The sequence below is a fragment of the Rutilus rutilus genome (assembly GCF_951802725.1).
Source record: "Rutilus rutilus genome assembly, chromosome: 6".
NCBI lineage: Eukaryota > Metazoa > Chordata > Actinopteri > Cypriniformes > Leuciscidae > Rutilus > Rutilus rutilus.
In genome coordinates this window covers 7,298,195-7,324,044 of record NC_140214.1, presented here as the reverse complement: position 1 = coordinate 7,324,044, position 25,850 = coordinate 7,298,195, and the positions used below count along the sequence as shown (strand labels likewise).

At 36.5% G+C, this 25,850-nt stretch overlaps 1 protein-coding gene across 5 annotated transcripts; it reads right to left on the bottom strand.

Annotated features, from left to right (window-relative positions):
* Positions 1-692: 692 nt before the first annotated feature.
* Positions 693-25,850, bottom strand: pfkpb (phosphofructokinase, platelet b). 5 transcript variants are annotated; one of them, XM_084411795.1, is made up of 23 exons: positions 25,452-25,677; positions 23,882-23,955; positions 22,568-22,645; positions 21,937-22,126; positions 21,666-21,831; positions 20,366-20,410; positions 20,178-20,286; positions 18,932-19,027; positions 17,858-17,950; positions 17,628-17,753; positions 17,211-17,275; positions 16,995-17,064; positions 15,415-15,561; positions 13,977-14,047; positions 13,786-13,873; positions 12,430-12,582; positions 9,080-9,232; positions 6,686-6,850; positions 6,376-6,437; positions 6,141-6,252; positions 5,957-6,056; positions 3,108-3,213; positions 693-1,402 (listed from the first exon to the last, which is right to left on the bottom strand). In XM_084411795.1, the coding sequence occupies exons 1-23, from the start codon at positions 25,534-25,536 to the stop codon at positions 1,240-1,242; spliced, it is 2,517 nt and encodes an 838-aa protein (XP_084267921.1). In that variant the 5' UTR covers positions 25,537-25,677; the 3' UTR covers positions 693-1,239. The 5 variants fall into 5 exon arrangements, with proteins under 5 accessions (XP_084267921.1, XP_084267917.1, XP_084267918.1 ...); XM_084411791.1 differs by lacking the exon at positions 9,080-9,232 and having other exon boundaries at positions 25,452-25,850; XM_084411792.1 differs by lacking the exon at positions 12,430-12,582 and having other exon boundaries at positions 25,452-25,692.

The following is a 25,850-nucleotide window of genomic DNA, read 5'->3' as shown; positions in this document are numbered from 1 at the left end:
TTATCCGTTTTTTTTTTTTTTTTTATCGTAATGGTACTGGTACGAAACTTGGTAAAGGTTTTGGCACTTGCTATGTGAACACACAAAAAAATCATGGACATTATTTATAAAGGTTAAATGGTCCTGAAAAAAATAGTCACACGTATATTTCCAGTGGAAATAAATGGGAGGAGAATTAGTGGAAACTTTTGGTACTGCACCCAAAAAAAATCTTACTGAAAGCTCAATTTTTTGAGATATCAAGCTCAAATTTGGAACACGACCTTAGATTTATGGATTTGATTTTTTTCAAAGCTTTGGAATAAAACATGTTTTTGAAAATATATATATTTTGCATCAAATTTAAAAAGTATTTTTATACATTTTTCATAGTAGACTTAAACTTCTATAACTTTTTAGTTTAACTTTTTTTTCACTTCAGCAATAATCTGCCAAGTGTTTTTTAAAAAGAGAACAAATTTAAGTCTGTACTCCAAAGCATTCAAGAATTATGAGAGTTTAAGTTGGAAATTTCATTTTTAGGTCTACGCTGAAAAAGTGGCAAACAGGTAATAAATGTATCATAACTATTGCAGAAATATAATTTATAAAACTACAAAAATATTAAAGAACATTATCAAACTAAAAAATAGCATATTCATTTTATTGAAATAAAATAAAAATCAGTCATTTTTGAGCACCACGCAACACCAGAGGGTTAAATGTTTTAATATGCACTGTGAACAACTGCTCAAATAAATTAAATGACAAGCCACATCTTTTACATTCTAAAGGGAGTTTATGCAGCATTAGATGTATATACACATATACGTCGTGACAAACACACTAACACAATATCTGCTTTTGTACAAAGTGCCATAGCATATGCAGCTTCATTAGGAAGACTTCATTCAGACTCCATTTCAACAAAAACAAGGTGCAGTTGTGGGATTACGTCACTACAAGCCAGTGGCGCTGGATCGTTCATTCAATCAATGAAAATAAGCTCTATTCGAATAAATATAAATATGGAAATCTTGCATATTAACAAAATATACCACTTGGCCCCATTAAAGGGATAAGCATATGGATTGTCAAACACTGATCTAGAACATTTAAGGATTTTGTGGCTGTATGTCTATGGTCACGCTTTAATGTGAACTGCTTTACATGGACTGTATATGAGTATGTGTTCAGGTCAAGACAGATTGCTACAGATCTGCTATGGAATCACATTTATACTTGCAAGACAACTAGGTTTTACTTGGGCTGATTTTCATTAGCAGAGCTGTCTTTAGCTCTCGGACGGACGATGTGTTCAAGCTGGCCCGCATCGGACACGTCGTAGCTGGTTTTGTACTTGGCCAGAATCTTCATGAGTGGGCGCAGTCTGAGCCACCACTGTTCCTTCGGGATCCTGTGACTGGGAATAAAAAGTATCAGGTCAAAAGCCAAGTCTGTATCATTTTAAAATGTTTTTTGAAATGTTAAAGGGAGCATATCATGTAAAACAGGATTGTCATCTCCTTGCTCTTTTGAGTTAAATGAGTCATGACGTGAGAAATTAAATTTGCCTTGATCTTTTGACATATAAAATGTCTTTGTACCATTAAAACATCCTGCAAGTTTCAGACTATAAATGTCCTCCCTATAAACAAAGCATGTTTTAAATCAAGTCCAAAAGTCGGGTTTTCAAAACACTTACTCGCATGCAATAGCGAGTGTGCATTGATAGTGTTTCTTTTGCAATTCTGTTAGGCAATCATAACAGTGGCTGTTTTCTGACAAGCTTTAAAGGACCCTTTAATTCTTTCCCTGCCAGCGTTTTTTTTTTAAAGTGGCTAGTCAGTGCCAGCATTTTTCTTTTTTTTTATGGCCCCCAGAATATTTTGTTGTATAAATATCTGAACATGCTATATATCAAAAGAAAGAACAGAACCTCTGCTTTAAAACCAAAAAAAACTTTTTTTATCAACACTTGAATGTGGGTAAGTTCATAAAAAAGCAACATTTTGAGCAAAAAGCTGAGAAAATCACATTTTTGTCAAAGGTTTCATCTGGATCGGATTCAGAACGATGATCAAAACACATATGAGTAGATTGAGTCCATCAACACCCCAAAGCTTCACAGTCCTATACCTCGTCCTGGGTCGACATTTCATTCAGTAACATTAGGCAGTTTTGATTTATAAGCTGTTTAATGTTGATGATCGCATTATTTTACACATGCATCTGCTTACATATGGTGCCGCTTGTTTCTGCTGCTTTTTTCTAATGTTTTGATCAGGAGATTCAGTACTCTTTCAGTTGCATAATAGGAAAGCTGGAAAATTCCGTCAATGGCGGGGAAAGTGTTAAGACAGATCGTTTGAGACAGAGTCAGAATGAGGGTTGAACATTTTCCACACACACATATACATATATACTTTATTTGTTTTATTATTTATTTATGTTCCTTGAGGTTGGCTCATAATGTGAATAGACAATAAAAATCCATGTCATGACCCCTTTAAAAAGAATTAACTCTTTCCACGCCATTGACGGAATTTTCCAGCAATCAATGTTTTAACTATTATATGGTATGGGGTGCTATTATGCCTCTTCTGAAAGAGTACAGAATCTCCGTATCCAAAAACAAGGAGCAGAAACAAGAGATAGAAGATTGCTAACGCACATGTGAAATAACGCTATCATCAAACATTAAACAGCACATGCTATTCTTAGTTAATGAAACAGTGAATCATTTTGTGAAGAAACTGGTTTAAAACTGGCTTAGTTTCTCCCATCACTACTCTAAAGTCCCCCCGGATCATTTATTAAAATTAAGCAGAAAATATTAACATATCATCGCCCTATTTACATGTTCATGGCTGTTCAGTATTTAGAAGTCTTAAAGGCACAGTATCAAACAGCCTTTTTAATTCTAAAGGTCAGCGAGATAATGTCAAGTCAGACTAAATTATGTTTTTTTTTTCTGGAGCAAGAACCTTAACATTACACATGGACTTCTGAGGAAAAAGTCAAATGCTACATCATAAAATCCTTTAAGAGTTGCCTTGGAAACAATTATTATGCCATCATTACTAGGATATTAGAATCAGCTTTGTTAAGTGTGTTTGTTGTCTTACACGAAATCAGTCTCATCCTTCAGTTGTACGACGGGCTGGAAAACCAGAGCTCTGCGCCGCATCCCCAACAGACACGCAGAATCCTCTGTGTTCGCAAACACACGTCCTGCAGAATACACAAAAATATGGTATTGCACACAGTCCACAAGCAGTTCAAAATCACCAGCGAAAGTTACAAGCATAAAAACATTGCACTTTGAAGTGAATTAAAACAATACATTTTTGAGATGCAAATCATTTACCTTCATCTGAGCCAACCGAGGAAAGCAAAAAAGAGCAAAAGAAAATAACTCAACACTGACATATGAAAATCTATACGGTCAAGACCGAACAATTTTATATTTGTATATAATATATTTTGTAACACTTTACAATAGTTTTAATTTGTTAACATTAGTTAAAGGGTATATGTTCACCCAAAAATGAAAATTCTGTCATTAATTACTCAGCCTCATGTCGTTTCAAACCCGTAAGACTTTGGTTCATCTTCAGAACACAAATAAAGATCATTTTGATGAAATTTCTGTCCCTCCATTGACAGTCTATGCAACTACCACTTTGACGCTCCAAAAAGTTTATAAAGAGATCGTAAAACTAATCCATATGAATTTTGTCCAAATTTTCAGAAGAGACACAATCGCTTTATATGATAAACAGATTGAATTTGGGCTTTTATTTACATATGGACATTGATCAGTGAACATAAACAGAAGCTCAAACGTGCTGCGTAACACGAGTATGAACCTCATTGGTTCTTGCTGAAGCTCAAACGTTCTGCGTAACACGAGAAAGAACCTCATTGGTTCTTGCTGAAGCTCAAACGTGCTGCGTAACACGAGAAAGAACCTCATTGGTACTCGCTGAAGCTCAAACGTGCTGCGTAACACGAGTATGAACCTCATTGGTTCTTGCAGAAGATCAAACGTGCTGCGTAACACGAGAATGAACCTCATTGGTACTCGCTGAAGCTCAAACGTGCTGCGTAACACGAGAATGAACCTCATTGGTTCTTGCTGAAGCTCAAACGTGCTGCGTAACACGAGTATGAACCTCATTGGTTCTTGCTGAAGCTCAAACGTTCTGCGTAACAAGAGAATGAACCTCATTGGTACTCGCTGAAGCTCAAACGTGCTGCGTAACACGAGAATGAACCTCATTGGTTCTTGCTGAAGCTCAAACGTGCTGCGTAACACGAGAATGAACCTCATTGGTTCTTGCTGAAGCTCAAACGTGCTGCGTAACAAGAGAATGAACCTCATTGGTACTCGCTGAAGCTCAAACGTGCTGCGTAACACGAGAATGAACCTCATTGGTTCTTGCTGAAGCTCAAACGTGCTGCGTAACACGAGAATGAACCTCATTGGTACTCGCTGAAGCTCAAACGTGCTGCGTAACACGAGAATGAACCTCATTGGTTCTTGCTGAAGCTCAAACGTGCTGCGTAACACGAGAATGAACCTCATTGGTTCTTGCTGAAGCTCAAACGTGCTGCGTAACACGAGAATGAACCTCATTGGTACTCGCTGAAGCTCAAACGTGCTGCGTAACACGAGAATGAACCTCATTGGTTCTTGCTGAAGCTCAAACGTGCTGCGTAACATGAGTATGAACCTCATTGGTTCTTGCTGAAGCTCAAACGTGCTGCGTAACACGAGTATGAACCTCATTGGTTCTTGCTGAAGCTCAAACGTGCTGCGTAACACGAGAATGAACCTCATTGGTACTCGCTGAAGCTCAAACGTGCTGCGTAACACGAGAATGAACCTCATTGGTTCTTGCTGAAGCTCAAACGTGCTGCGTAACACGAGTATGAACCTCATTGGTTCTTGCTGAAGCTCAAACGTGCTGCGTAACACGAGTATGAACCTCATTGGTTCTTGCTGAAGCTCAAACGTGCTGCGTAACACGAGAATGAACCTCATTGGTTCTCGCACGTCAAGCGTACATTCTTGAGCTTCTGTTTACCACAACTGATGTGTGAGTTGATGAATGTTTATATGTGAATAAAAGCAGAAATTCAGTCTGTTCATCATATAAAGCAATCGCGTTTTACAATCTCTTTATGAACTTTTTGAAGCGTCAATGTGGTAGTTGTGTAGCTGTCAACTGAGGGACAATAGGCTCTCAGATTTCATTCAAAATATCTTCATTTGTGTTCCGAAGATGAACGAAAGTCTTACGAGTTTGGAACGACATGAGGGTGAGTAAATTATTATTTTAGGTGAACTGTCCCTTTAACTACATTTGTAAAATGAAAAATGAACAACATTTCTACCACTTTTATGAATCTTATTTACTAATAAGCTTTTAAGATCAAAATGTGTCTGTTAATATATATATATATATACATTTGATTAATAATAAAGTATATGTAATTTATATGTATAACATTTTATTATAATATTTTATAGTTTCAAATTAAAAAAGCTACATTCATTATTTTATTAATAGTAATGTATTATTATTACAATTCATTATTAATTACAGTTTTTTTTTAATATCTTTATTATAATACTTTATTTTATTGTTTTATATTGAATATTATATTACATTTTACATCCAAATATGTGCAACCCATAAGTATGACAAACACATGGCACTGATGTTAATTTACTAAACGTATGTAATTGTGCTCATTAAAATGACATTATCCTCTTAGTTAATCAAGATAATTCTGTATAATTACATAAATGTATCTGGTGCAGAAATGAGATCTGGGACTATCAGCATGTCATTTCCTGCAGCTGTGTGAGTATGTAAGTTTTCTGTTGCTGCTTTAGCAAGGACAGAGTCTGAGTCCACACAATCCCAGACTGCATCTTTACAGGAGTGATTTGATTTCTCTTTACCTTCTCTGTAAAACTCTTTGAGCTTCTTGGAGATCCACTGCATGGCTTTAGCAGCGATCTTGGTGCCAAAGTTCCTGTCGAACGGCGAAGGAGCACCACCCTACAGGACATCATAACGTGGCAAATGAACAACATTCTGATCATGTTCAATTGTTTTCTCCTGTGTGTGTGTGTGTGTGTGTACCTGCTGCATGTGTCCCAGGACGTTCTTCCTGCAGTCAAAGACTCCTTTGCCCTCTTCAGTGTACAGCTGGTAGATGAAGTCAGTTGTGTAGTTCTCACTGCAGTTCTCATTCCTGTAAAACACACACACACGTACAATCACGCCTCACTCCTTCTACACATACAGATCTACATGATACAGCTGAATGAAATCAGTGTGGTGTATAAATGCTGTATGTACCATATATAGATCATACCTGAGCACTAAACCCCTCTGGATGCTAGTCTTCATCTTCTCAGTTAAATGTTCGACGTTAGACTGAAAAATAGAGCACTCATAAAAACTCAGCATCTCTCTCTCTCTCTCTCTCTCTCTGTTTCTTTAAATAGTACACACTGCTAAATATTCTTCCCTGCGCATGAGACAGAGCAGACAGAGGACGGGGAAGGAGAGAACACTGTAATCACCTTATCCATTCTATAGTTACACTGCAGGTGTAACATAGGTGTATATTTGAAATATTATATTCATTGCAGTGAATATGGACAGAAGTGCGTGTCTCTCACCTGTAGGTCTCGGATGTCAAACGGCTCTTCATAGATGTAGGCTGCATCGGCTCCGGCCGCCAGCCCCCCCACCGTCGCCAGATAACCACAGTAACCGCCCATCGTCTCAATGATGAACACGCGCCGCTTGGTCCCGCTGGCGGACTGCTTTATCCGATCACACGTCTAACACACACATTGTAATGGTTTAAGAATGAAACCTATACGTTACTCATGCACACACACTTCATTAACGGACAGAGTTCAGACTGCCGTTCTGACACACAACCATAAACTCAGACATACGGGATATTAAAGATGCATTCAAGTATAACACAAGTACTGAAGCATGGTCCAAAATGAACTGGCCAATAGTGGGTTATTTTTTTATTTTTTTATTTTAAATATTTATTGCCTATTACAATTAAATTATTTAGTACTTTATTAGAGTTAAGTTTTTGAATTATACATGTTCTCCATATACACTTTGTCCATGTATAATGTTGCACTTCCAACCAATTTTATACTCACAGCACTTGTTGAGTGTTAATTTTGGACCTGTATGCAAGATATCGCATGCAAGCACGAGACACAATATAGTTCACAACAATAGAGAACATGCATGTGGTTTCAGCTCATAAAATAAGTGATTTTTGTGAGGATCCATGTTTACCATGCAACTTGGGAAAATATACAAGCTTTCAGATCAGCATATAAATCTGTTCCTGTAGTGGACAAACACAGTTCGGTATGTTATATAACCCCAGATAATGTCTCTCACATCTAAAGCCTAATATCTCACGGGCAGATAATCTAAACAATTAAATGAAACCGGGAAAAAACATTCTGTATGCGTTTCTCGTGACCGTTTCTCGTGACTTCCAGACATGATCGTAAAATTGTAAAAGGGCACTAAATAGTTTTTTCCACTTGAAAAATTATATTTTTATAATAAATTGTAAAAAATATACAAAATATATATTTCTTATAACTCGCATGAAATTATATTCTTATAAAAAAATATATATATTTCTTATATCTCCCAGGCATAATCATAAATTCATACAGGTGCACTAAATGTTTTTTTTTTCACTTGAAAAAAAATATATATATATAAAAAATATATATATTTGACAAATCCATTTAAAGTGTTTTTTGTCAAATACATTTTTTTTTTTTTTTTTTTACCTAAAAGCAATATTGAGATCACATGACCAGCCGAATACAACAGTATACTCACTTAGGGTGTGTTCGACTTCATGTGGCGCTGCGCAGACCGACCGGCGAGAGTTGTCGCTTGCAGTCTTTTGCTTCATGAAGCAACAGAAACACTTTTCATGTACTGCTTAATACAGCGCCATCTGTACAAGAATAAAGTTCAAAATAAGCCTATACTATTTAAATACCAATAAAGTGGGTCTATATATTTTTATCTATGTTATTTTGATAAACATGACACAATATAACATTAAGGTTATGATGACATTAACTTTTTTTGCTCACCAGCCATTGTGGCTAGTGGTTTTCCAAAGTTACTAGCCACAATTTTGATATCGATACCATGAGGAAATACCGCCATCTAGATATTTTTTATATTACCTAATAATTTGATAATAATAATTTGCTGTCACTTTAAGACCCGACACACGGATCCCTTATTCTGTTACAGATGTGTTTTCTTTCTCAACTGTTTACGTTATCTTAAAACATAACCGACTGTGTTTACATGAATACTCGCCAAGACCGGCATTTTGACATTATTTTGTGTGTATTTGACACCTTATTTGCGCACACTTTGGGTGTAAGCACAAAATCTGCGGGAATGAGTGAAATTATGCACAATACGTGCAATCCCACGCTGAAATTCAAGCCCTGTAACAGCAACAATATTCATCCAGAGAAAATGAAACAAGTGAGTGAGAGGAGGCGGGTTTGTGTGTCAACTTGCTGTGTCGTCATCAGAGCTTATGTAGCCGCTCTGGACACGCTGCTTCCGAATCACTCTCGCGGTACTTTGATGCCATATTTCACAATGACGCTGTCTCAAGTCAGACAAAATTTCTGTTGCAGTGCAGTGCTTCAAGTCAGATGCCGATCGGTCTGCGCAGCGCCACATGAAGTCGAACACACCTGTTATCTTGGTAAAACCCACACTTCCTCTTGGAATAAATGAATCATTCATGCGAAAGGGGAAGTTCTACAATGGTACTGATAACCAAAAACATTTTCTTGCGTGTGATGCTGAATCCACACAGTAGGTGTCAGTATAAAATCCAAGAATGCTGTGATTAGTTTTTTTGTCTCAGTCTTACATGTGCACCTTTAAAGATACAGTCTGACAAATTCTTTTTATTTCCGCTGTACTAATCGACATGGTAACATCTGGCTTTCCGGGGCGAGGATGGTGTGTCTTACCTCCACTATGGCATTGAGGGAAGTGTCAGCGCCAATGCTGAAGTCAGTGCCGGCTACATTATTACTGATGGTGGCGGGCAGCATGCACATGGGCACACAGAACTCCTCATAACTTCTGCGGGCATCCACCAGCTGCAGCAAACTCTCAAAGGCCTGCAGCAGTGCACATGCATTAGGACGATTGCTCACTTACTCTCTTACTAGTGTACACAAAACAGGACGTCCTTTCTGACTGTTTTGAGAGGGAAAAAGTGTTTCCTGTCTGCTCAAGACGACTAGGTCGAAAGTTGACCACCAGATCCTCGTGACGTGGGCATGGCATTGGCTAAATGGTGACTGAGGCAAGTTATTTAGAAAGCAGGAAACCTCACAATAACCAAACAAAGTGTGACCGACTGCACAACCAGACCAAACAGCAGCACAACCAGACCTTAAAACAGCACAACATAACACACACGTGCAGACAGAAACACACAAGACATCAGGCCAGGCCCAAAACAGCATGTTAATGCAACTTAATGTCTATGGACAGCATATGCAGTATGAATTTAAACTGAAAAATGAATGCATGAAATTGGCAGTGTGCCACTAAACCCAGCTAACAAAGACCGAGAACTTTAGCTAACGTTCTGACTATGTTCTTCCAGTAACGTTAATAGAATATTTGTTCAAAGTTATGTGGTCTTTAATAATGTTCTTAAAACGTTAGCACAAAAGCATAAACATCGTTCATTTAATAATTTTTTTCAAACGTTTTAGTTGGATGTTGGTCTAACATTTTTTAAATGTTACTACTTGTTTCAGAATGTTCGGAGAACATTCAAGAGTAACGTGTGAAGAATGATAAAATTAAATTATTTCTTACCATTGACAATTGTTTTTTTCTTTTTTTAAAAAAATGAACGTTTTGAAAGTTCAGAGAACATTCAGAATAAAGTTTTCTTAACTAAATGGTAACATTAGCAAAATGTTCTTAGAAAATATTTTTGTTAGCAATTAAAAAAAAAGAAATATTTCATTAATCCATTAGCATCAGTGATTAAGAGTGTTTTAAGAGCATGTAATTATTTGTTATTGCTGAAACACAAAATAAAAGCTTATTCCACAACATAAATAGGATATAAATTAAAGTTTACCCATTAAAATTAATGAAAAATTCTGTATTGATTTTTGTCCAAATGTTTGTTTTTTTGTTAGTGATGTTATTCACGGTCAAATGCTTTTGAACTCAATTCCTAATACTTAGTCTCAGGACATTAATTCATGTGTTCATTTGTTCAGAAGTATTTTTATTATTATTATTATATATATATATTTTTTTTTTTAAACAGTAGAACTGAGATCAAAGGTACAAGGTTAATAAGTATATTAATCTTCACCTCACAGTGTATATAAATAAAGGTATATTGATAAATGAAACAGAATGGAAAACTTTTAGATCATTTTTGGCAGCACATTTTATAATCAAACATAAAATGCAAACATTTTTGCAATTTGGATGTCATTATGATTCTGCTACTTTGTTGGACCAGGCCCGGCTGCAATATAAACACACACCACGGGTACAAACACACAGTTATACAGTCAGATGCAGGACTGGGTGATAGGTTGTGCAGTGCTGTGTGACCACATGCGTTCGTCTCCAGACACGCTGATTCAGTCAGGCCGCAGTGACCGCCAACCTCAGCCCATCATCACACACAGCGATATCCCACCCCAACAAATGCAGCTCTACTTCATGCTACAAATCCAAGCTCTACACAGAGAGCACTGTAAGTATGTTCACATGCACTTTAAAAGTTCGATTTCAGTCGGACAAAGGCAATTTGTTTTAAATGTCACTTATAGAGTGAGATTAAACTACACAGTAAAAAAAAAATATTTTTCAAAGTTGTAAATACAAACATGATTATCGAAGTACGTTTTACAATAAAATACTATTTCAGTCTTTGAAATTTCAAGTTTAATCAAATGTGTTACTTGCAGATTCCCTGTCATTATTTGTGAAATTTACAAGCAATTTCTGAGTAAAAATAGTTTCTACACCAATTTTGTTTAGGCCATAACCATGTCTCAAACATTGGGGGGGACCAAACCAAAGTAGTAATAATCTTTTTATTTAAATGAATGAAATAATTAAAGGATTGTTAATTAATTTGTACTATTTGCAAATAGTATTTTTATTTTAATACATACATTAACTCTTATGGCAAATAAAGTATGTTGAAAAGGCCTCTGTTAATGTTTCTTGTCTCATCACATTCAGTTATGAATTAATTAGAAATGTTAAATGACCAACGGTAATATTCAGTGTAATATTAGTTTTGCTTAGCTATTTACACTCGTTCACAGTTCTGAAGCGTTGGGCTCCTGTGAACAGTAAGGCCTGCATTCTTTGACTTGATTGGCCATCTCACTCTTTTTAGCATTGATAAGCACTGTTAGACCACAGAGACAGAGCAGCCTAAAATGCAACTTTTAAAACTTTTAAAACATAATGAAGTGCAGCAGATAAGCATCAAGAATATTTGGGGGACAGTTTGGCAACATCTCATCCCCTTAAATGTCTATGGTTGTTACGGCCCTGTATAAGATTACATATTGTGTCATGCACTCTTAAGAATTAAGGTTCCAAAAGGAGGTTTTCGCAGTGATGCCATATAGAAGATACATTTTTGGTTCCCCAAAGAACATTTCAGTTAAACAGTTCTTTAAAAAAAACTATTTTGTTTTCTTAGTGTGAAGAACATTTAATAATGTAACAAATCTTTTTCCAGTATAAAGAACCTTTTGTGCAATGAAAAGGTTCCGTGGATGTTAAAGGTTCTTCATGGAACCATAGATGCCAATAAAGAACCTTTATGTTTAAGCGTGTGTACTAAGTCAGATAATACTGTAGCTTGACTACCCAAAACCCGCAAAAGCTTGCTTGTAACTGTACATGTAAACATACTTAATCCTACATCATCCTATATCAGTAATTCTACCAAACACCCTGTTAAATAGCTCTACTTAAACTGAAAAAAAAACATAACTTTCCCTCACCTTAATGCATATAAATCTACCTTATTCCACCAAATATAGCTCTTTCACACTTTCTATGTTCTGCGTAAGGTCTACATTTGCATCTAAAATCCAAAATTATCCAGGCTTACAGCCGATATTCACAAAATGTAATTTAACCTTCAAGTATTTCGCGTATGACCTGTGTGTTTCCTGACAGGGAGGTTGGTCATCATCAGCCATGACCTTTCAGCGTATCTTACTGACAGTGCTCTTGACAAACAGATATACATGCCCACCCACACACACACACACACACTCTTTGACACGAGTGTGTGACGTCTTACATCCGTGATGGCGTTGAGGGCCGTGTCTGCCCCGATGCTCAGATCTGAGCCGGGGATATTGTTGGACACAGTGGCCGGGACCATCACCATGGGAACACAAAGCTCTGTGTGTTTGGAACGAGCTGCTTGCAGCTCCATCAACCCCAAATATGCCTGCGGTCAGAGCAAGACTTACGGGTCACTGGCTAGAATTATGGGTAATATTAAGAAGGGGAAGGGAGCCATGCCCACTTTTATCATGAAGGTAGGAAGAGACTGGAAGTATTTATGTAGAAGTTTTACAGTACGATTGTGAAATGACAGATGAAACACAAAACAATTGAAACTCTTACTGTCTTTTCGATATGATATTATAAAGATCAGGAAAAAAGACAAAATGTGTCAACATATTGATGAAGAGCCTTTTTGCAACAATACTGCATGTTATCAGATTTTCATCAGTAAATAGTTCAGAATTTTCAGTATTGCATATCTTTTGTTCAAAAGTTTGGGATTGGTAAGATTTTTTAAAATGTTTTTAAGAGAAGTCTCTCATGCTCACCAAGTTCTGCATATATTTGACTTACAAACAGTAAAAACAGTAAAAACAGTGATATTAAGAAATATTATGAAAAATTATAAATAAATGAAAATTTATAATAATTACAAATAAACATATTATACATATATTATGCATTTTAATTTCTTTCCTACTGAAAAATCTCACTGACCCCAAAAATGTTGAACTGTACTGTATGATGTAATGATTTTAATCTATTTATTATATTATAAGATATGTATTGTTAAAATAACAAGATAATCTCTAAACAAATAAATGTTGTGCCTCAGTTATTAAATTAAATGTTATTTTGTTACAAACTAATTAATATCTGGTAGCAATAGAAAAAAAAAACACTGTAAATTACTGTTTCGCATCTGTAAATAACAATTTGTAATAAATACTATAAAACATATCATCATGACATCATTTAAAGGTGCAGTAAGCGAATTCTGAGAAACGAAACGCTGTTTCGGAAGGAGCACCAAAACGCGCGTGTAGCCAATCAGCAGTAAGGGGCGTGTCCACTCATTAGGGAGGAAATGCCTGTGTTGCATAGGGTGTTGGTGAATTTGGGGGTGGGGCTATAAAGATAGGGGTGTGATCCTTTTGGGTAGGAGTGTGTTTGTTTTTATGATTTCAAATTTTAACAGCGTTTCTCAGAAATCCTCTACTGCACCGTTATGACAAAAAAGAGACACAATTGCACATGATCATAATGAACAGCAAGAAAGTAATAGAATCAAAATGTTATTTTACTTATTAATACACATATGTACATAAATGCAGACAAATACTGTAAATATTACATTACATACCTCAAATCCTCCGATAACCAGTAAAGCATTGATGTTGTGAATGCTCATTTGTTCTGCAATTTTATCAATGTGTTTTGCTGGGAGAGTTCTGAAAAATATATTTCAGGATATTAGAAAGCATCTTATTCAGTGCATAAAGGCATATCAGTGTCTTTTTCACTGACAACGGGCCCTCAGAAATATAATCTTACCTTTTTGTGCCTAGCAGGGACCCGCCCTGGCCTGTCCAGCCCCCAACATCACCCCACTTTATTTCTTTTATCTGCAGAACAAATCAAAGTAAATATGGGATCATGGACCTTTGCTTGAGTTTTAAATTGGTATCTCTTTATAAACTGCTATGCTGAAAAGTATGATCACTGATACTCAATACTGTCAAACTGAGTTTAATGTTGTTTTTCTTTCTCATAATATACATCCTAGATATTGAGCATTCATTTCTTACACAGAGAAACATATCCAATCACATTTAAGGGATATTTGGGCAAAAAACAAACAAGAAAACTCCTCAAACTTGCATTTAATTAGAATACACAGAGCATTAGCACCATTTCCTCTGAATGAGGCAAGTAGTATAAAGTGGATCTGTAATGCTACACTAGGTTAAATATGGCACTGAGCACAATGCAGCAGGGGATTGTGGGAGGGAATAATGGGCTTACTGTAATCATGACTGTTTATCTCATTTGGCAAGGGACTGATTCATATACACACGTCTATATGCTACGTCTATATATCTCACAGTGTTTCACAGACTAATAATAATATATTATCTTTACCAATACTTTGGTAACATTTTATGTAGGGATGCACGATATATCGGCCACCATATCGGTATCGGCCGATATATGCTCATTTTTAATGTTATCGTTATCGGCCTGATAAGAAAATGTGTCCGATATATTAAAGCCGATAAATATTGTATTATTTCCTTCAGCTGAGACTCTTCAGATTCGCACTGTACTGCCATGATGGCTTTAAATTGCTTCGAATATGATTGGAATCACTTCAAATAAGGAAAATACAGTTATGTGCTGTGATATCGGCTACATAAAATTATAATGAGAACATTATAATTGTGTTTTGGGACATGACTTTTAATGGTGAAACTTTTGTTTTTGTAATCAGGCTCTCAAAAAGTTTGGATTTAGATTTATCGGCCAATATATCGGTTATCGGCTTTCAGATATAAAGAATTATCGGTTATCGGTATCGGTCAAATTTTTCATATCGGTGCATCCCTAATTTTATGTTTCAAAAATCTTTCTTGAAGGCAAAATTGTTGGTCGTGATGAAAATGATGCCACAACAATGTAATATTTGTAAAAACAAAAACAAAACAAAAAAACAATTATAAATAATTTACCTTTTGAATTTTTTTACATTTACTTCACTGTTTGTTTAGATTATCAAACTTTCTTTTTATCAAAGGTTCTTTGAATGTTCTTAAAATGTATTTTCCTATTTTCAAATCTTTTGAAGTCTGGCTCTGGGAGAAGAGTAAAACAATGAAATATCTACATAAAAAGCTTTTGAAAAGTTCCTAAAATCATCAACATAAAAAAAAAGTGTCCATATTTAAAGAAACACCAATTATACATAAAGGTCTGTTAGTTTGTGTTGCGTTACCTGTCCCTTATAGAAGCCCTCGAATCCGTCACTAACAGCAAACATAGTGTGGCCTTCTGTGATCCCGACCCTGATGGCCGAACGTACGGCTGCGTTCATGCCAGCTGCAGGAGCGCCGACATTCAATACGGCCACATTAAATGAACTCTAGTGAAGAGAAGAGAGCATATCACATACCACATACCATACACACAATGAAACACAAAACCATTTAAAAGGAAGGTTTATATAACCAATCAGAAGTCAGGCCTCAAAGTGAGCTCAAAGTATCTGCTCCCTGCTATTACATAGACTGCATAAGACATGCAGAAATGTTTATAGAACAATACAGTGTTAAGTCTCATTTGATACACAACAGAAACAACAGAACAAAATCCTGGATTAAGCTGCATTTGTGAGTAAATCACTCAAAAAAAGCAGTGTAATTATGTGGTCTGTGGTCATGTGCCTCTGATTTTAACTTTCTTCACGTTCAGGATAAAATGTTCTATTTTTATTGTCTATGCAACTACCTTTGAATCTACTGTATTCTATAGAGTGCATGTTTTGTTAAGTGATCTGTGGAAGCCTCACGTCAATGTGATTTCAACTGACCATATCGTCTCCCTGTACTCTCAAACAACTAATACACTACCGTTCACGTTCGTTTTTTCTTTTTTAAGAGAAATTAATACTTTTATTCAGCATGGATGCATTAAATGGATCAAAAGTGACAGTAAAGACATTTATAATGTTACAAAAGATTAGCATTTCAAATAAATGCTGTTCTTTTGAACTTTATATTCAACAAAGAATCTTGAAATTGTATGTTTCAACACTGATAATAATAATAAATGTTTTTCTTGAGCATCAAATCAGCATATTAGACTGATTTCTGAAGGATCATGTGACAAGGACTAGAGTAATGATGCTGAAAATTCAGCTTTGCCATCACAAGAATACATTACATTTTAAATTATATTCAGATAGAGAATTGTAAAAAAAAAAAAAAAACTCCATAATGGTTAAATTTAGCAGTTAATCTGTGAATCACATGTGTGCCGAACCGTGGGGCCTGGTCTGTACGGATCACGGATCAACTCACGGATCATCATGATTGCTAATCTTACCAGAGATGGAGAAAAATCCTACTCCACAAAGCAAACGTGTCCCTGTCCCCAAAAATGACAAAAATGTTGGTACTCAAAAGCACTTCCCTCCACGTTTTCTGCTGTGCATCGTTTATTGTTACCACGCATGCACACTAGTTATGTGCACCCCTGTATATAGTGCATTTTTGACTTAAAAATAGATGGAAAAGTTCGGAAAAGACAAAGCATTGACTATTCTATATTCTATTCTATTCTATTCTATTCTATTCTATTCTATTCATTCTATTCTATTCTATTCTATTCTATTCTATTCTATTCTATATTCCATGTACAGTACATACATGACAATGGCCTTCCAGCATTCCATCCTCATCCACACAAGAAAATAAATAAACATTGAGCTTTCAATATCACAGAAAGTGGCTCAATCAAACCAAACATGTTGTGCAAAATATACATTATGTCTTTTTCGCATTATGACTGACTTACATTTGGAAATTCAGTATCAAACTTGCGGTGAGACAAGAGTTTGTAGGTATTCAGGTTGTTTTCAAAACTTCTAAAATACAAAAAAAAAAGAGTAAAAGGATTTAAAAGCCATTCAGACATTTCCTGTTGTGATAAAAAGTGCATAAACGGATATTATGAATATTTTTTCCATTGACATCTGCTCTGTAGAGTAAAATTATGATTTTTGTGTGTTACCTGCCACGCAGCTTTACAGCTTCTTCAAATCTCTTCTCATCCATGGCCTTCTGGACCTCCTGCGTCTGTAGTATGACAAACTATCAAACTGCAAACTCCAAAACTCCCAAACAGAGCATCGAACTACAAGCAAATACTATTTTGATTGAACGAAACTGAGATTCAGGATTGGCTGTTAATGGAGTTTATATGGACCACGTTGTCTATATGCAGCAATATAAAGTATAACTCTGTAATAACAAAATTCTCAGAAATAAAAATGCAATTAAATCTAACCTATTTTACTGATACAGATGTGGAAAGACGACAGGAAACAGGAACTTGCACTAACTGCTAGACCAAAGCTCCCAGATTTAATAAACGTTACCATAAACTTTAAAACCCAAAAGTCAGTCATTAGTTAAGTTCCTTTCTCACCATCTGAACGCACTCCATCAGAGGCACCCTGACAGCCTGGTTCCCACACAGAGACACCACACACGCCGGAGTGCCAGGAGACGCTTCTAACAGGGCCAACACGGCTTCCACTCCCATACGACTCGCCTACAGAGGAACAGAGGAGAGATAGAGAACTGTGTGATGGAGAGTAAATACAACATGCTAAAGTGTGTTTTGTCTAATTCAATCAAATACAGTCAGGACCATACCAAAATGCGGTCAAAGGCAGAGGGTGTTCCTCCTCTCTGGACGTGACCCAGAATGGTGACCCGCGTGTCAAACCCCAAACAGCGCACAACCAGCTGCAGTAGAGAGTCACACAATATTCACTTCAACTCAAATACAGATGTTCCTCAAACAGATCCAGCAGGATCATGAAGACTACTGTTCAAAAGATTTTTTTTTTTTTTTTTTTTAAACAAGTTTCTTACTGTAAGTCTCTTATGATCACCATTTAGTGGATCAAAAATACATAAAAAATTGTATATTGTGAAATATTAATAAAATGTCAAATTTTCTGTCTTAATATATTTTAAAATGTAATTTATTCCTGTGATCACATGAGTCACATGATCCTTCAGAAATCATTCTAATATGCAGATTTGCTGCTCAAGGAACATTTCTTATCATTATTATTAATATTGAAAACTTAATATGTTTGTGCTGCTTAATATTTTTGTGGAACCTGATTTTTTTTTTAAGGATTCTGTGAGGATTAGAAAGTTCAAAAGAACAGAAAAATAGTGATTTAGTGGGGGGGGGTTTTCACATGTGAACAATTTAATGCATCCTTGTTGATTAAAAGTATTAATTTATTTAAAAAAAAAAATCTTTTGAACAGTAGTGTAGATGGATTTATTAATAATGTCAGAATGAACTTGGAAACCAAGCTCAAAACTCCAACATGAATTAAAACATGCATGCATGAACAAAGCAATATTTCTAAAGGGGTTTATTCTGAAGGCAAGCGCAGCAAACATAACCAGAGACATGCATGATGAAAGAGAAATGTGTGTGACTTAAAGGCATAAAAGTAAGTAACACACAGATAAAAACACAATCAGTGTACTAAATAAAGAGAAGTATCACATGGAAACACGCACAGTTGATACTTCCACAAAAAGACAAAACTCAAATCCAAAACATGCATTTGTTATTATTACTTCAGCAACAAAATTAGGACATAGAAAGTAAATAAATAAATAAATTCTGAAGTATTTTGTTTTCGAAGGAAAGCTGTCATTTATAGGCTCATACATGTGCAGTAGCTGTGCATTACTCACGTCCTTTATAAGGTCTGTGGTTATGGGCTTGTTGTTATGGTCTATAGCACCTTCAGCTACTATGATGATATTAAGCCGTTTCTTATCAGCACGATTCTACAAGGGAAAAAAAGCACGCACACACACACACATTCGTACATACATACACACTGGTGAGAAGAGGGAGAAGATACTCACGTCCTTCACTTCATTAGAGCTGATGGGGTTTCCATTTCTGTCTCTGGCTCCCTCAGCCACTATGATTATATTAAGACGAGAACCTCGCAAACGGCTCTGCAGGACAAACACTGGAGGACTGAAACATGCTGTGTGTGTGTGTGTGTGTGTGTGTGTGTGTGTGTGTGTGTGGGCATGTATGCATGAGTGTGTTGTTTGAATGTGTTCAGCTGCTTGGGAAACTGTAGCAAGCTAAACCACAAGCTAGTACTGTCAAGTTATTCTATCGAAAAAGTGGCTTCCTACACTACAAGCTACTAAAACAAATCGCTAAGTACATTAAAGCTATAAGATATTAAATCATCTAAACATCAGTTGAGATTATATGATTCCGTTAAAAAAGAGAAGCATTTTTCTGGCACAAAAAAAAATAGATCAATTAGTGACAGCATCAAACTTAATCTATTGATACAAATATTTTTTGTACTAAACTAATAAGAAAACACTCATTTATTGATTACAGTATTTAATTACATGTTTCTTTTTTCTACAAAAAGACAATGTAAAACAATGAAAGAGTTCCAGGAACACAACTGAGTGATGATTCAATGGATTCAAGTGTTACTCAATTAATATTAGATAATGAAAGCTGCTTCTAACATTTATTCTAATGGTAATATATATATATGGAATTATTTATTACATTTAAAGAATACATTTCACTTTAGCTCTAGCTTGTGTGCTAATCTAGCTCACACTTGAAATTTCCGCAAATATTGTTGGCTCTGATGACAAATTGCGTGTGATGTTCCTCATTTGTAAGTCGCTTTGAATAAAAGCACATGTGCTGAATGAATAAATGTAAATTGCTTCAGCTCGCTCGACTGCAAAGCTCCACGCACAATATAATGCAACATTAAAAAACAGTGATGTAATGTCTGGTCAGGCTACACTGCAACTGCTGTAAAAGGTAGCTTGTTAGCTACTTACGCTACTGAACAATGTAGTTAGGTTAGTAGTCTCTCTGCTTTAGTTGGTTTGAGCGTGGCTGTATGTTTCTGTGTGCATGTTTCTGTGTATGGAGTGTTACCTCTGATAGTTTGTGACACATCTGTTCCTCCCAGCCATCTTTGGGAGGCATTTCTGGAATCAGCACCCAGTCAGCTCCACACGCAAGAGCACTGACTAATGCTAGATACCTAACACACATACACACATGGTTTAATGCTGATTATAAACGCATGTTTCTTTTTGAGTGTTTCAAGTCTATGGTCTTACCCGCAGTGTCTACCCATGACCTCCAGCACAAAGGTCCTCTGATGGCTAAAGGACACACAATATAAAAAAAGAAATTACAATAAGGAGAAATAATGATATATTATTTTTATTTCACTCTAATGGTAAAACACTTTAACACATATCGTTCAGAAAACTCGTATCTCCATATTTCATCATTTTTTCCCCAAAAAAAAAATCCATTCATTACTATTGGTCACCCTTTACGTCTATCTGTGGGTTTTGCAAATATTTAACCAATGAAACGTATTAAAAAGAGCTTGTAACTAAACCTCGCAACTCCATTGGATTGAGGACTGTCATTCAAACCTGCCTCTGAATGAAGTGCCAAATGCAGTTTGGACCGTCTTTGCTTGTTTGCAAAAAGGTAAATAAAGAACTGTTTGTTTGATTAAGTACAGCATTTTCTTTTGTAGTGTTTTCTATTCAAGAAACACTACATATATAAAGGCTAATGTTTTATGTATTTGAGGAGTAAACTTTATAACTTGTAAGTTGATGAAAACGTAACGCAAATCACTTGCTGCCTCAGATGCAGCCGTTCTAATGATGGACAAAACATGTGTGTCCGACATCCACTGGTCAAAAACCTCATAACTCCATTTGAGCTTGATTGTGGTAGAATGTTAATAATATAATGACACATGCAAGTTTCTGATAAGCCACAATATGACCTTTGACAACACTGTTTAATTATTTAAAGCAGAACTCGGCAACTCTAGCGAACTCTAGTCACTTCTTCGCTGATTTTCCCTTTTGTTGTCGCATGTTTTCCCCACGAGCTCCCCCTACAGCTGTGGGGGGCGTATATTTCACAACACGGTCGTAATAAAACTCACTTGCGGCAGCCTCCTCCCCCTCTCTACCGCTGCTCATGTGCGTTTGTTTTGATCGGAGCAAGCCAACTGTATCGTGTGGAGCTATGTCTACCGAGGTGGGTAATCTGGTAATACATCATACATGCGTGTGTGTTTATGTCGAATTGCCGTAAAGCAATTCGTGTTTCGCGCTCGTTCTCGTTCTCGCTTCTCACGAGACTTCCCATTTCTATCTTGCCGGGACGGTAGTCCCCAAGTTGCAAGGTTGGTTTTCTGCCTGGGAACGCTGGGGGGAGCGGGGAAAGTCACCAATATCACCAGAACAGGTTGTTTAACCATCCAAATGATTTCTAGACAGTTTTATTAAGTTAAAAAAGTTACCAAGTTCTGCTTTAAAAAAATACAACAAAACATGTAACAAAAAATGTAATAAATTTTTTTTTTTTGTCATTGTTAGCATATACCTTTGTGCGGTGGTCATTATGGCGTCCACCACTTCTATGATCCTGTGCAGTGCTGAGTCAGTGCCAATGGTCATATCTGTCCCACAGAAATCATTGTCTATCGAGCCAACCATCCCAACAATATGCAACGTAGAATGAGTTTGGGAAGCCTCTTCAGTGATTTGACCTGGGAGAGAAAAAACAAATCATAGATACACAGGTTTTATGTTATTCAATACAGTAAGAAATGTCAAATCTTCATCCCATGTATAAGCCCCTCCTACTCTGCTACCTGACTGGACAAGCTCATCCAACAGTCCGCTCCACTCCTCCCTGAAGAGATTAGCTCCGGTCAAACTGCCATCTCCACCAATCACACACAAGTTAGTGATGCCACGCTGCACCAGGTTTAGAGCAGCACGCAAACGTCCCTCGTGGGTACGAAAATCCTTACAACGGGCGCTGCCAATCACAGTGCCACCCTGCACACATACAGTGACATTAAGAAAATAGGCTACACTGTAGTGTTGTCACACAAAAATCACAGATAATATTACTTATGGATCATCCATCACATTAGAAGTGGAAGGTACTGAAGGTGTTGCTTGCAAGCAGTATTTGATGCATACAGAAAATCTGGATAGAAAATGTTTTACATTACATAACATACATATAACATTATATAACATATATACATTATTATATATATATTATAACATGTATTAAATTTGTATGTTTTACATAGAATATAATAATATTAATTATTATATAATTATATTAATTATTTTTAATTATAGTAAAAAAATAAAATAATAAAAATCTGCAGCGCCAGCAACACCCCTGCACTGTATCTTCTCTATTTTTGTGTGCTTGCTCAATTTTGTGTTTTTTTAGCTTTTAATATAATATGGAAGTTTGCTTACCACTTGTAACATACTGGAAACACTTTCCCATGATGCCTCTTTGATGTTGTCACCTCCATCCACCATGCCCTGGTAGCCCTGAGGAAAAAAAACATTTATTTATGGACACCACCTTCAAGCTTTCATGTATGTCCTTTGTTATCCACATAAACAATGCTGCTTGCTGTAATCCTAGAATCTTTATTTATCACTGCACAGCAAAGGTCATAAATACCAACATGAAATGACTACAGGGGGTTACATAGGGTTGCTAGTGTCGTGATCGGAGCACATAGTGCAACCTTCTGGCTACCCGTCCTCACCCTTAACCACTACATCGCAGCATAGTTAAAGTCACCATGAAATTAAAATGGACAGCTTTATTAATGGAACATTGTAGAATTTACTATAAATTATTTATTCATGCACATCATTTTTTTATATTCATGTGGCCTAGTAATCTTTAATCAAAATAACTTCTCTCCCTCTTGTAGCAACATCTCTTCTCTTCTCTAATGTGTTTACTGGCGCGAGGGCAGGACAACCAGCCACTCACATGAGATCGACCAATAGAAAACCACAACCATGCAACGATCCAATCAATTCCCTATGGACAAAATCAAGTCCCGGCCTACATTTTTTCTTGTTTGAAAAGCCATTGCAGTGACAAATCAGGTCCTCCCTCGAAATCGGGTCTCTGTTAGGACCCCAAGCTATCCCATTGGCTCAGATTGATTTGAATAGATACTCTCTTTAGTGCCTGATTACAATTCCTACAAAATCATGTTAATAATGATGACCATTTATGTCTGTATGAGTTAGCTTATGTACTATAGCAGTTACCTGATTAGCCTGATAGCTTAGTTTATACATGCATTTGAACTTGACCTTCATGTATTCACAATCATCTTTCATGTAATTACATGTTAAATATCCAAATATTTCTGTTATAAAAAGAATGTAATGATGTTCAATTATTCACTTAATAGGCTATTATTATTAATTAATTAATTAATTAACAGTTTATCAAGTGAAAGAAATTGTGTTCAATTTGTTTTATGCACTGTATAGTGAGATATATACTTTAAATTAACATCATTTTAATGTATTTAGTATAATCATTAACCGCTGATAGAGAACCGATTTCAAGGGAGGACCTGATTTGTCATGACACCGTTTCACTCATATACATCACAGTAGGGAAGTAAAGACTATCGCAACTTCCGTTTCATGTTGTCTTTAAACAGTTAATGTCCTATATAAATTTCACAGAGAACACATAGGAATATATAAGTTCATAGTAGTTTAGATCTTGGGAATCAAAAGAAAAATCACCTCATGGACGAAATAAACTTTTGCTCCTACGTAGATTCCCATTCTGACCACTGCCCTCACAGCGGCATTCATACCTACATGAAGAAATACAGAAAAGACTGATCATTCACAAATTCTGATGCATCAAAACGGTCATTTTAAACCATCAACAAAGATCTCCAGACCATTTGTGGCACAAATAGAGAGGGATGAAAGGTGGAGGCTCTGATCAGTATGTTCCCCAAAGTGCTGTGATCTGACAAGTTAAATTAAGCATCTATTCCCCTGAGGCAATGTCCAGCCTAACCCACAGTGAAGGGAGGGCTGCTGTCAGGAAACCGTTGCTAGGAAACATAGTGCCATCACTATATGAACCAAGGTAAAAAGGGTCAAAAGTGGAAACTCTAGGAGTAGCTGTGCAATACAGCAATACACCCTTTTCCTATGAACTCCCATTATATAATTCATTCTTTTATATACTGTAAATATAAAACTATTGTTTTAGACTGGTACAGGAAATGTGCACACGCATTCAATAGTAAACAAACAGACATGTTTCTGTGGAGAATACAATTGTCTCTTCTAACTGAGATGCAGCTGATAACGGGAGTCAGACATTGCATCACTGAGCAAAACAACGCTTCGTGACCTATTTAGTTCTCTCTTAAACATGCCGTAAAACAATGAACGTTTCATGCATGCATTGAACGGAAATGATTATCCGAGGCTTGTTTTAACCCGCGCGCAATCATACTTGGGAATGGATGCCGTCGTTTTTTCCCACGTGATCACGGAATCATGGGAGTCTCGCTCTAATACTTGCCTGCCATCACGTAGACGCGCACTCATCCTTACCATTATATATTTATTATGATGACACATTACACGCGATATGCACAAAGATGCACAGGAAACACACAGACGGAAATAAATTCCACTAGAAACAAACCTTGTTGTATTATTTTAATTTAATACTGTGAAGCTGCTTTGATACAATCCGTATTGTGAAAAGCGCTATACAAATATACTTGACTTGACGGACAAAAAGCAAGATAGGCATATGAACGAATTTTGAATGAATTTTCATTCATTCGTGATTTAGGCTGACTGCAAAGCCAATGTCAGCATAAAACGTATGACATAACGTAAATGCTGCGTCATAAATATGTTATTCCAGTTGCGTTGAAAGTCGCACGAGCAGTTTACGCGTTGTCATGACGCTCGAGCTGTCATCAGCGATGCAAGTTCATTATTTTAATTCAATTATCTATAAACTATGTGTTTAACCCTAAACTATCTATTTATAAACATATTCCAATCATATTTTAAAAATCAGTTTTTTTAGTAGGCTCATTAACGACTGAAAACATGCTTCGCAATCGCTATAAAAGTATTGCTAAAGTAATTTTAGCGTCATTTTAAAGCCCGGAACTGCCGCGCCTTTCTGTTATCATCTTGCACTGGTTCTGTTTTGCCTAACGTTAAGATGTGTAATGATCAGATCAATAGATGCAAACAAGTCAATCTGCCTTGATGTCGACCAAACAAGCACCCTATACATCCTATTCGGTTTGTTAAAGAAAAGAAATACCTTGAGCATCTCCACCGCTCGTCAAGACGCCGATGGACTTCCCTGCTCCAGAGAGGTTCTCGATGAACTTTCTACTGTCCGCCATTATTTCACGGATGTCTTTGCGACCAGAGTAATACCTTTAATTCCTGTTTGAAGTAAGAGCAATGCAAAGCAACCTGGAGAGGATAAAAGGCTCCGCACTGCTCAACTTCTCCTCCGGTGTCGGACGTGCGCTTCGGCAACTCGCGCGCTCCGGTATAGGCTGAACATCACCGCCCCGTACGGGATTGACAGCAGCGTCAGGCAATAGACCTAAGGATCACGTCTCATCTGGACGGCCTTACACCAATTGCCTCCCGATGTTATGTTAGGATTAAAGAAGTGACAAGGAAGTCCTACTTTGCTTTTATCAAGTCT

Bases quoted from the DNA above. Each gene is read 5' to 3' on its own strand.
- pfkpb (XM_084411795.1), bottom strand. From the start codon at position 25,536: ATGGCGGACAGTAGAAAGTTCATCGAGAACCTCTCTGGAGCAGGGAAG. The intron at 20,287-20,365 runs GTAAGACCATAG...TATGTGTGTTAG, and splicing joins GTCATGGGTAGACACTGCGG to GTATCTAGCATTAGTCAGTG. The intron at 6,438-6,685 runs GTGAGAGACACG...TCTATTTTTCAG, and splicing joins TTGACATCCGAGACCTACAG to TCTAACGTCGAACATTTAAC.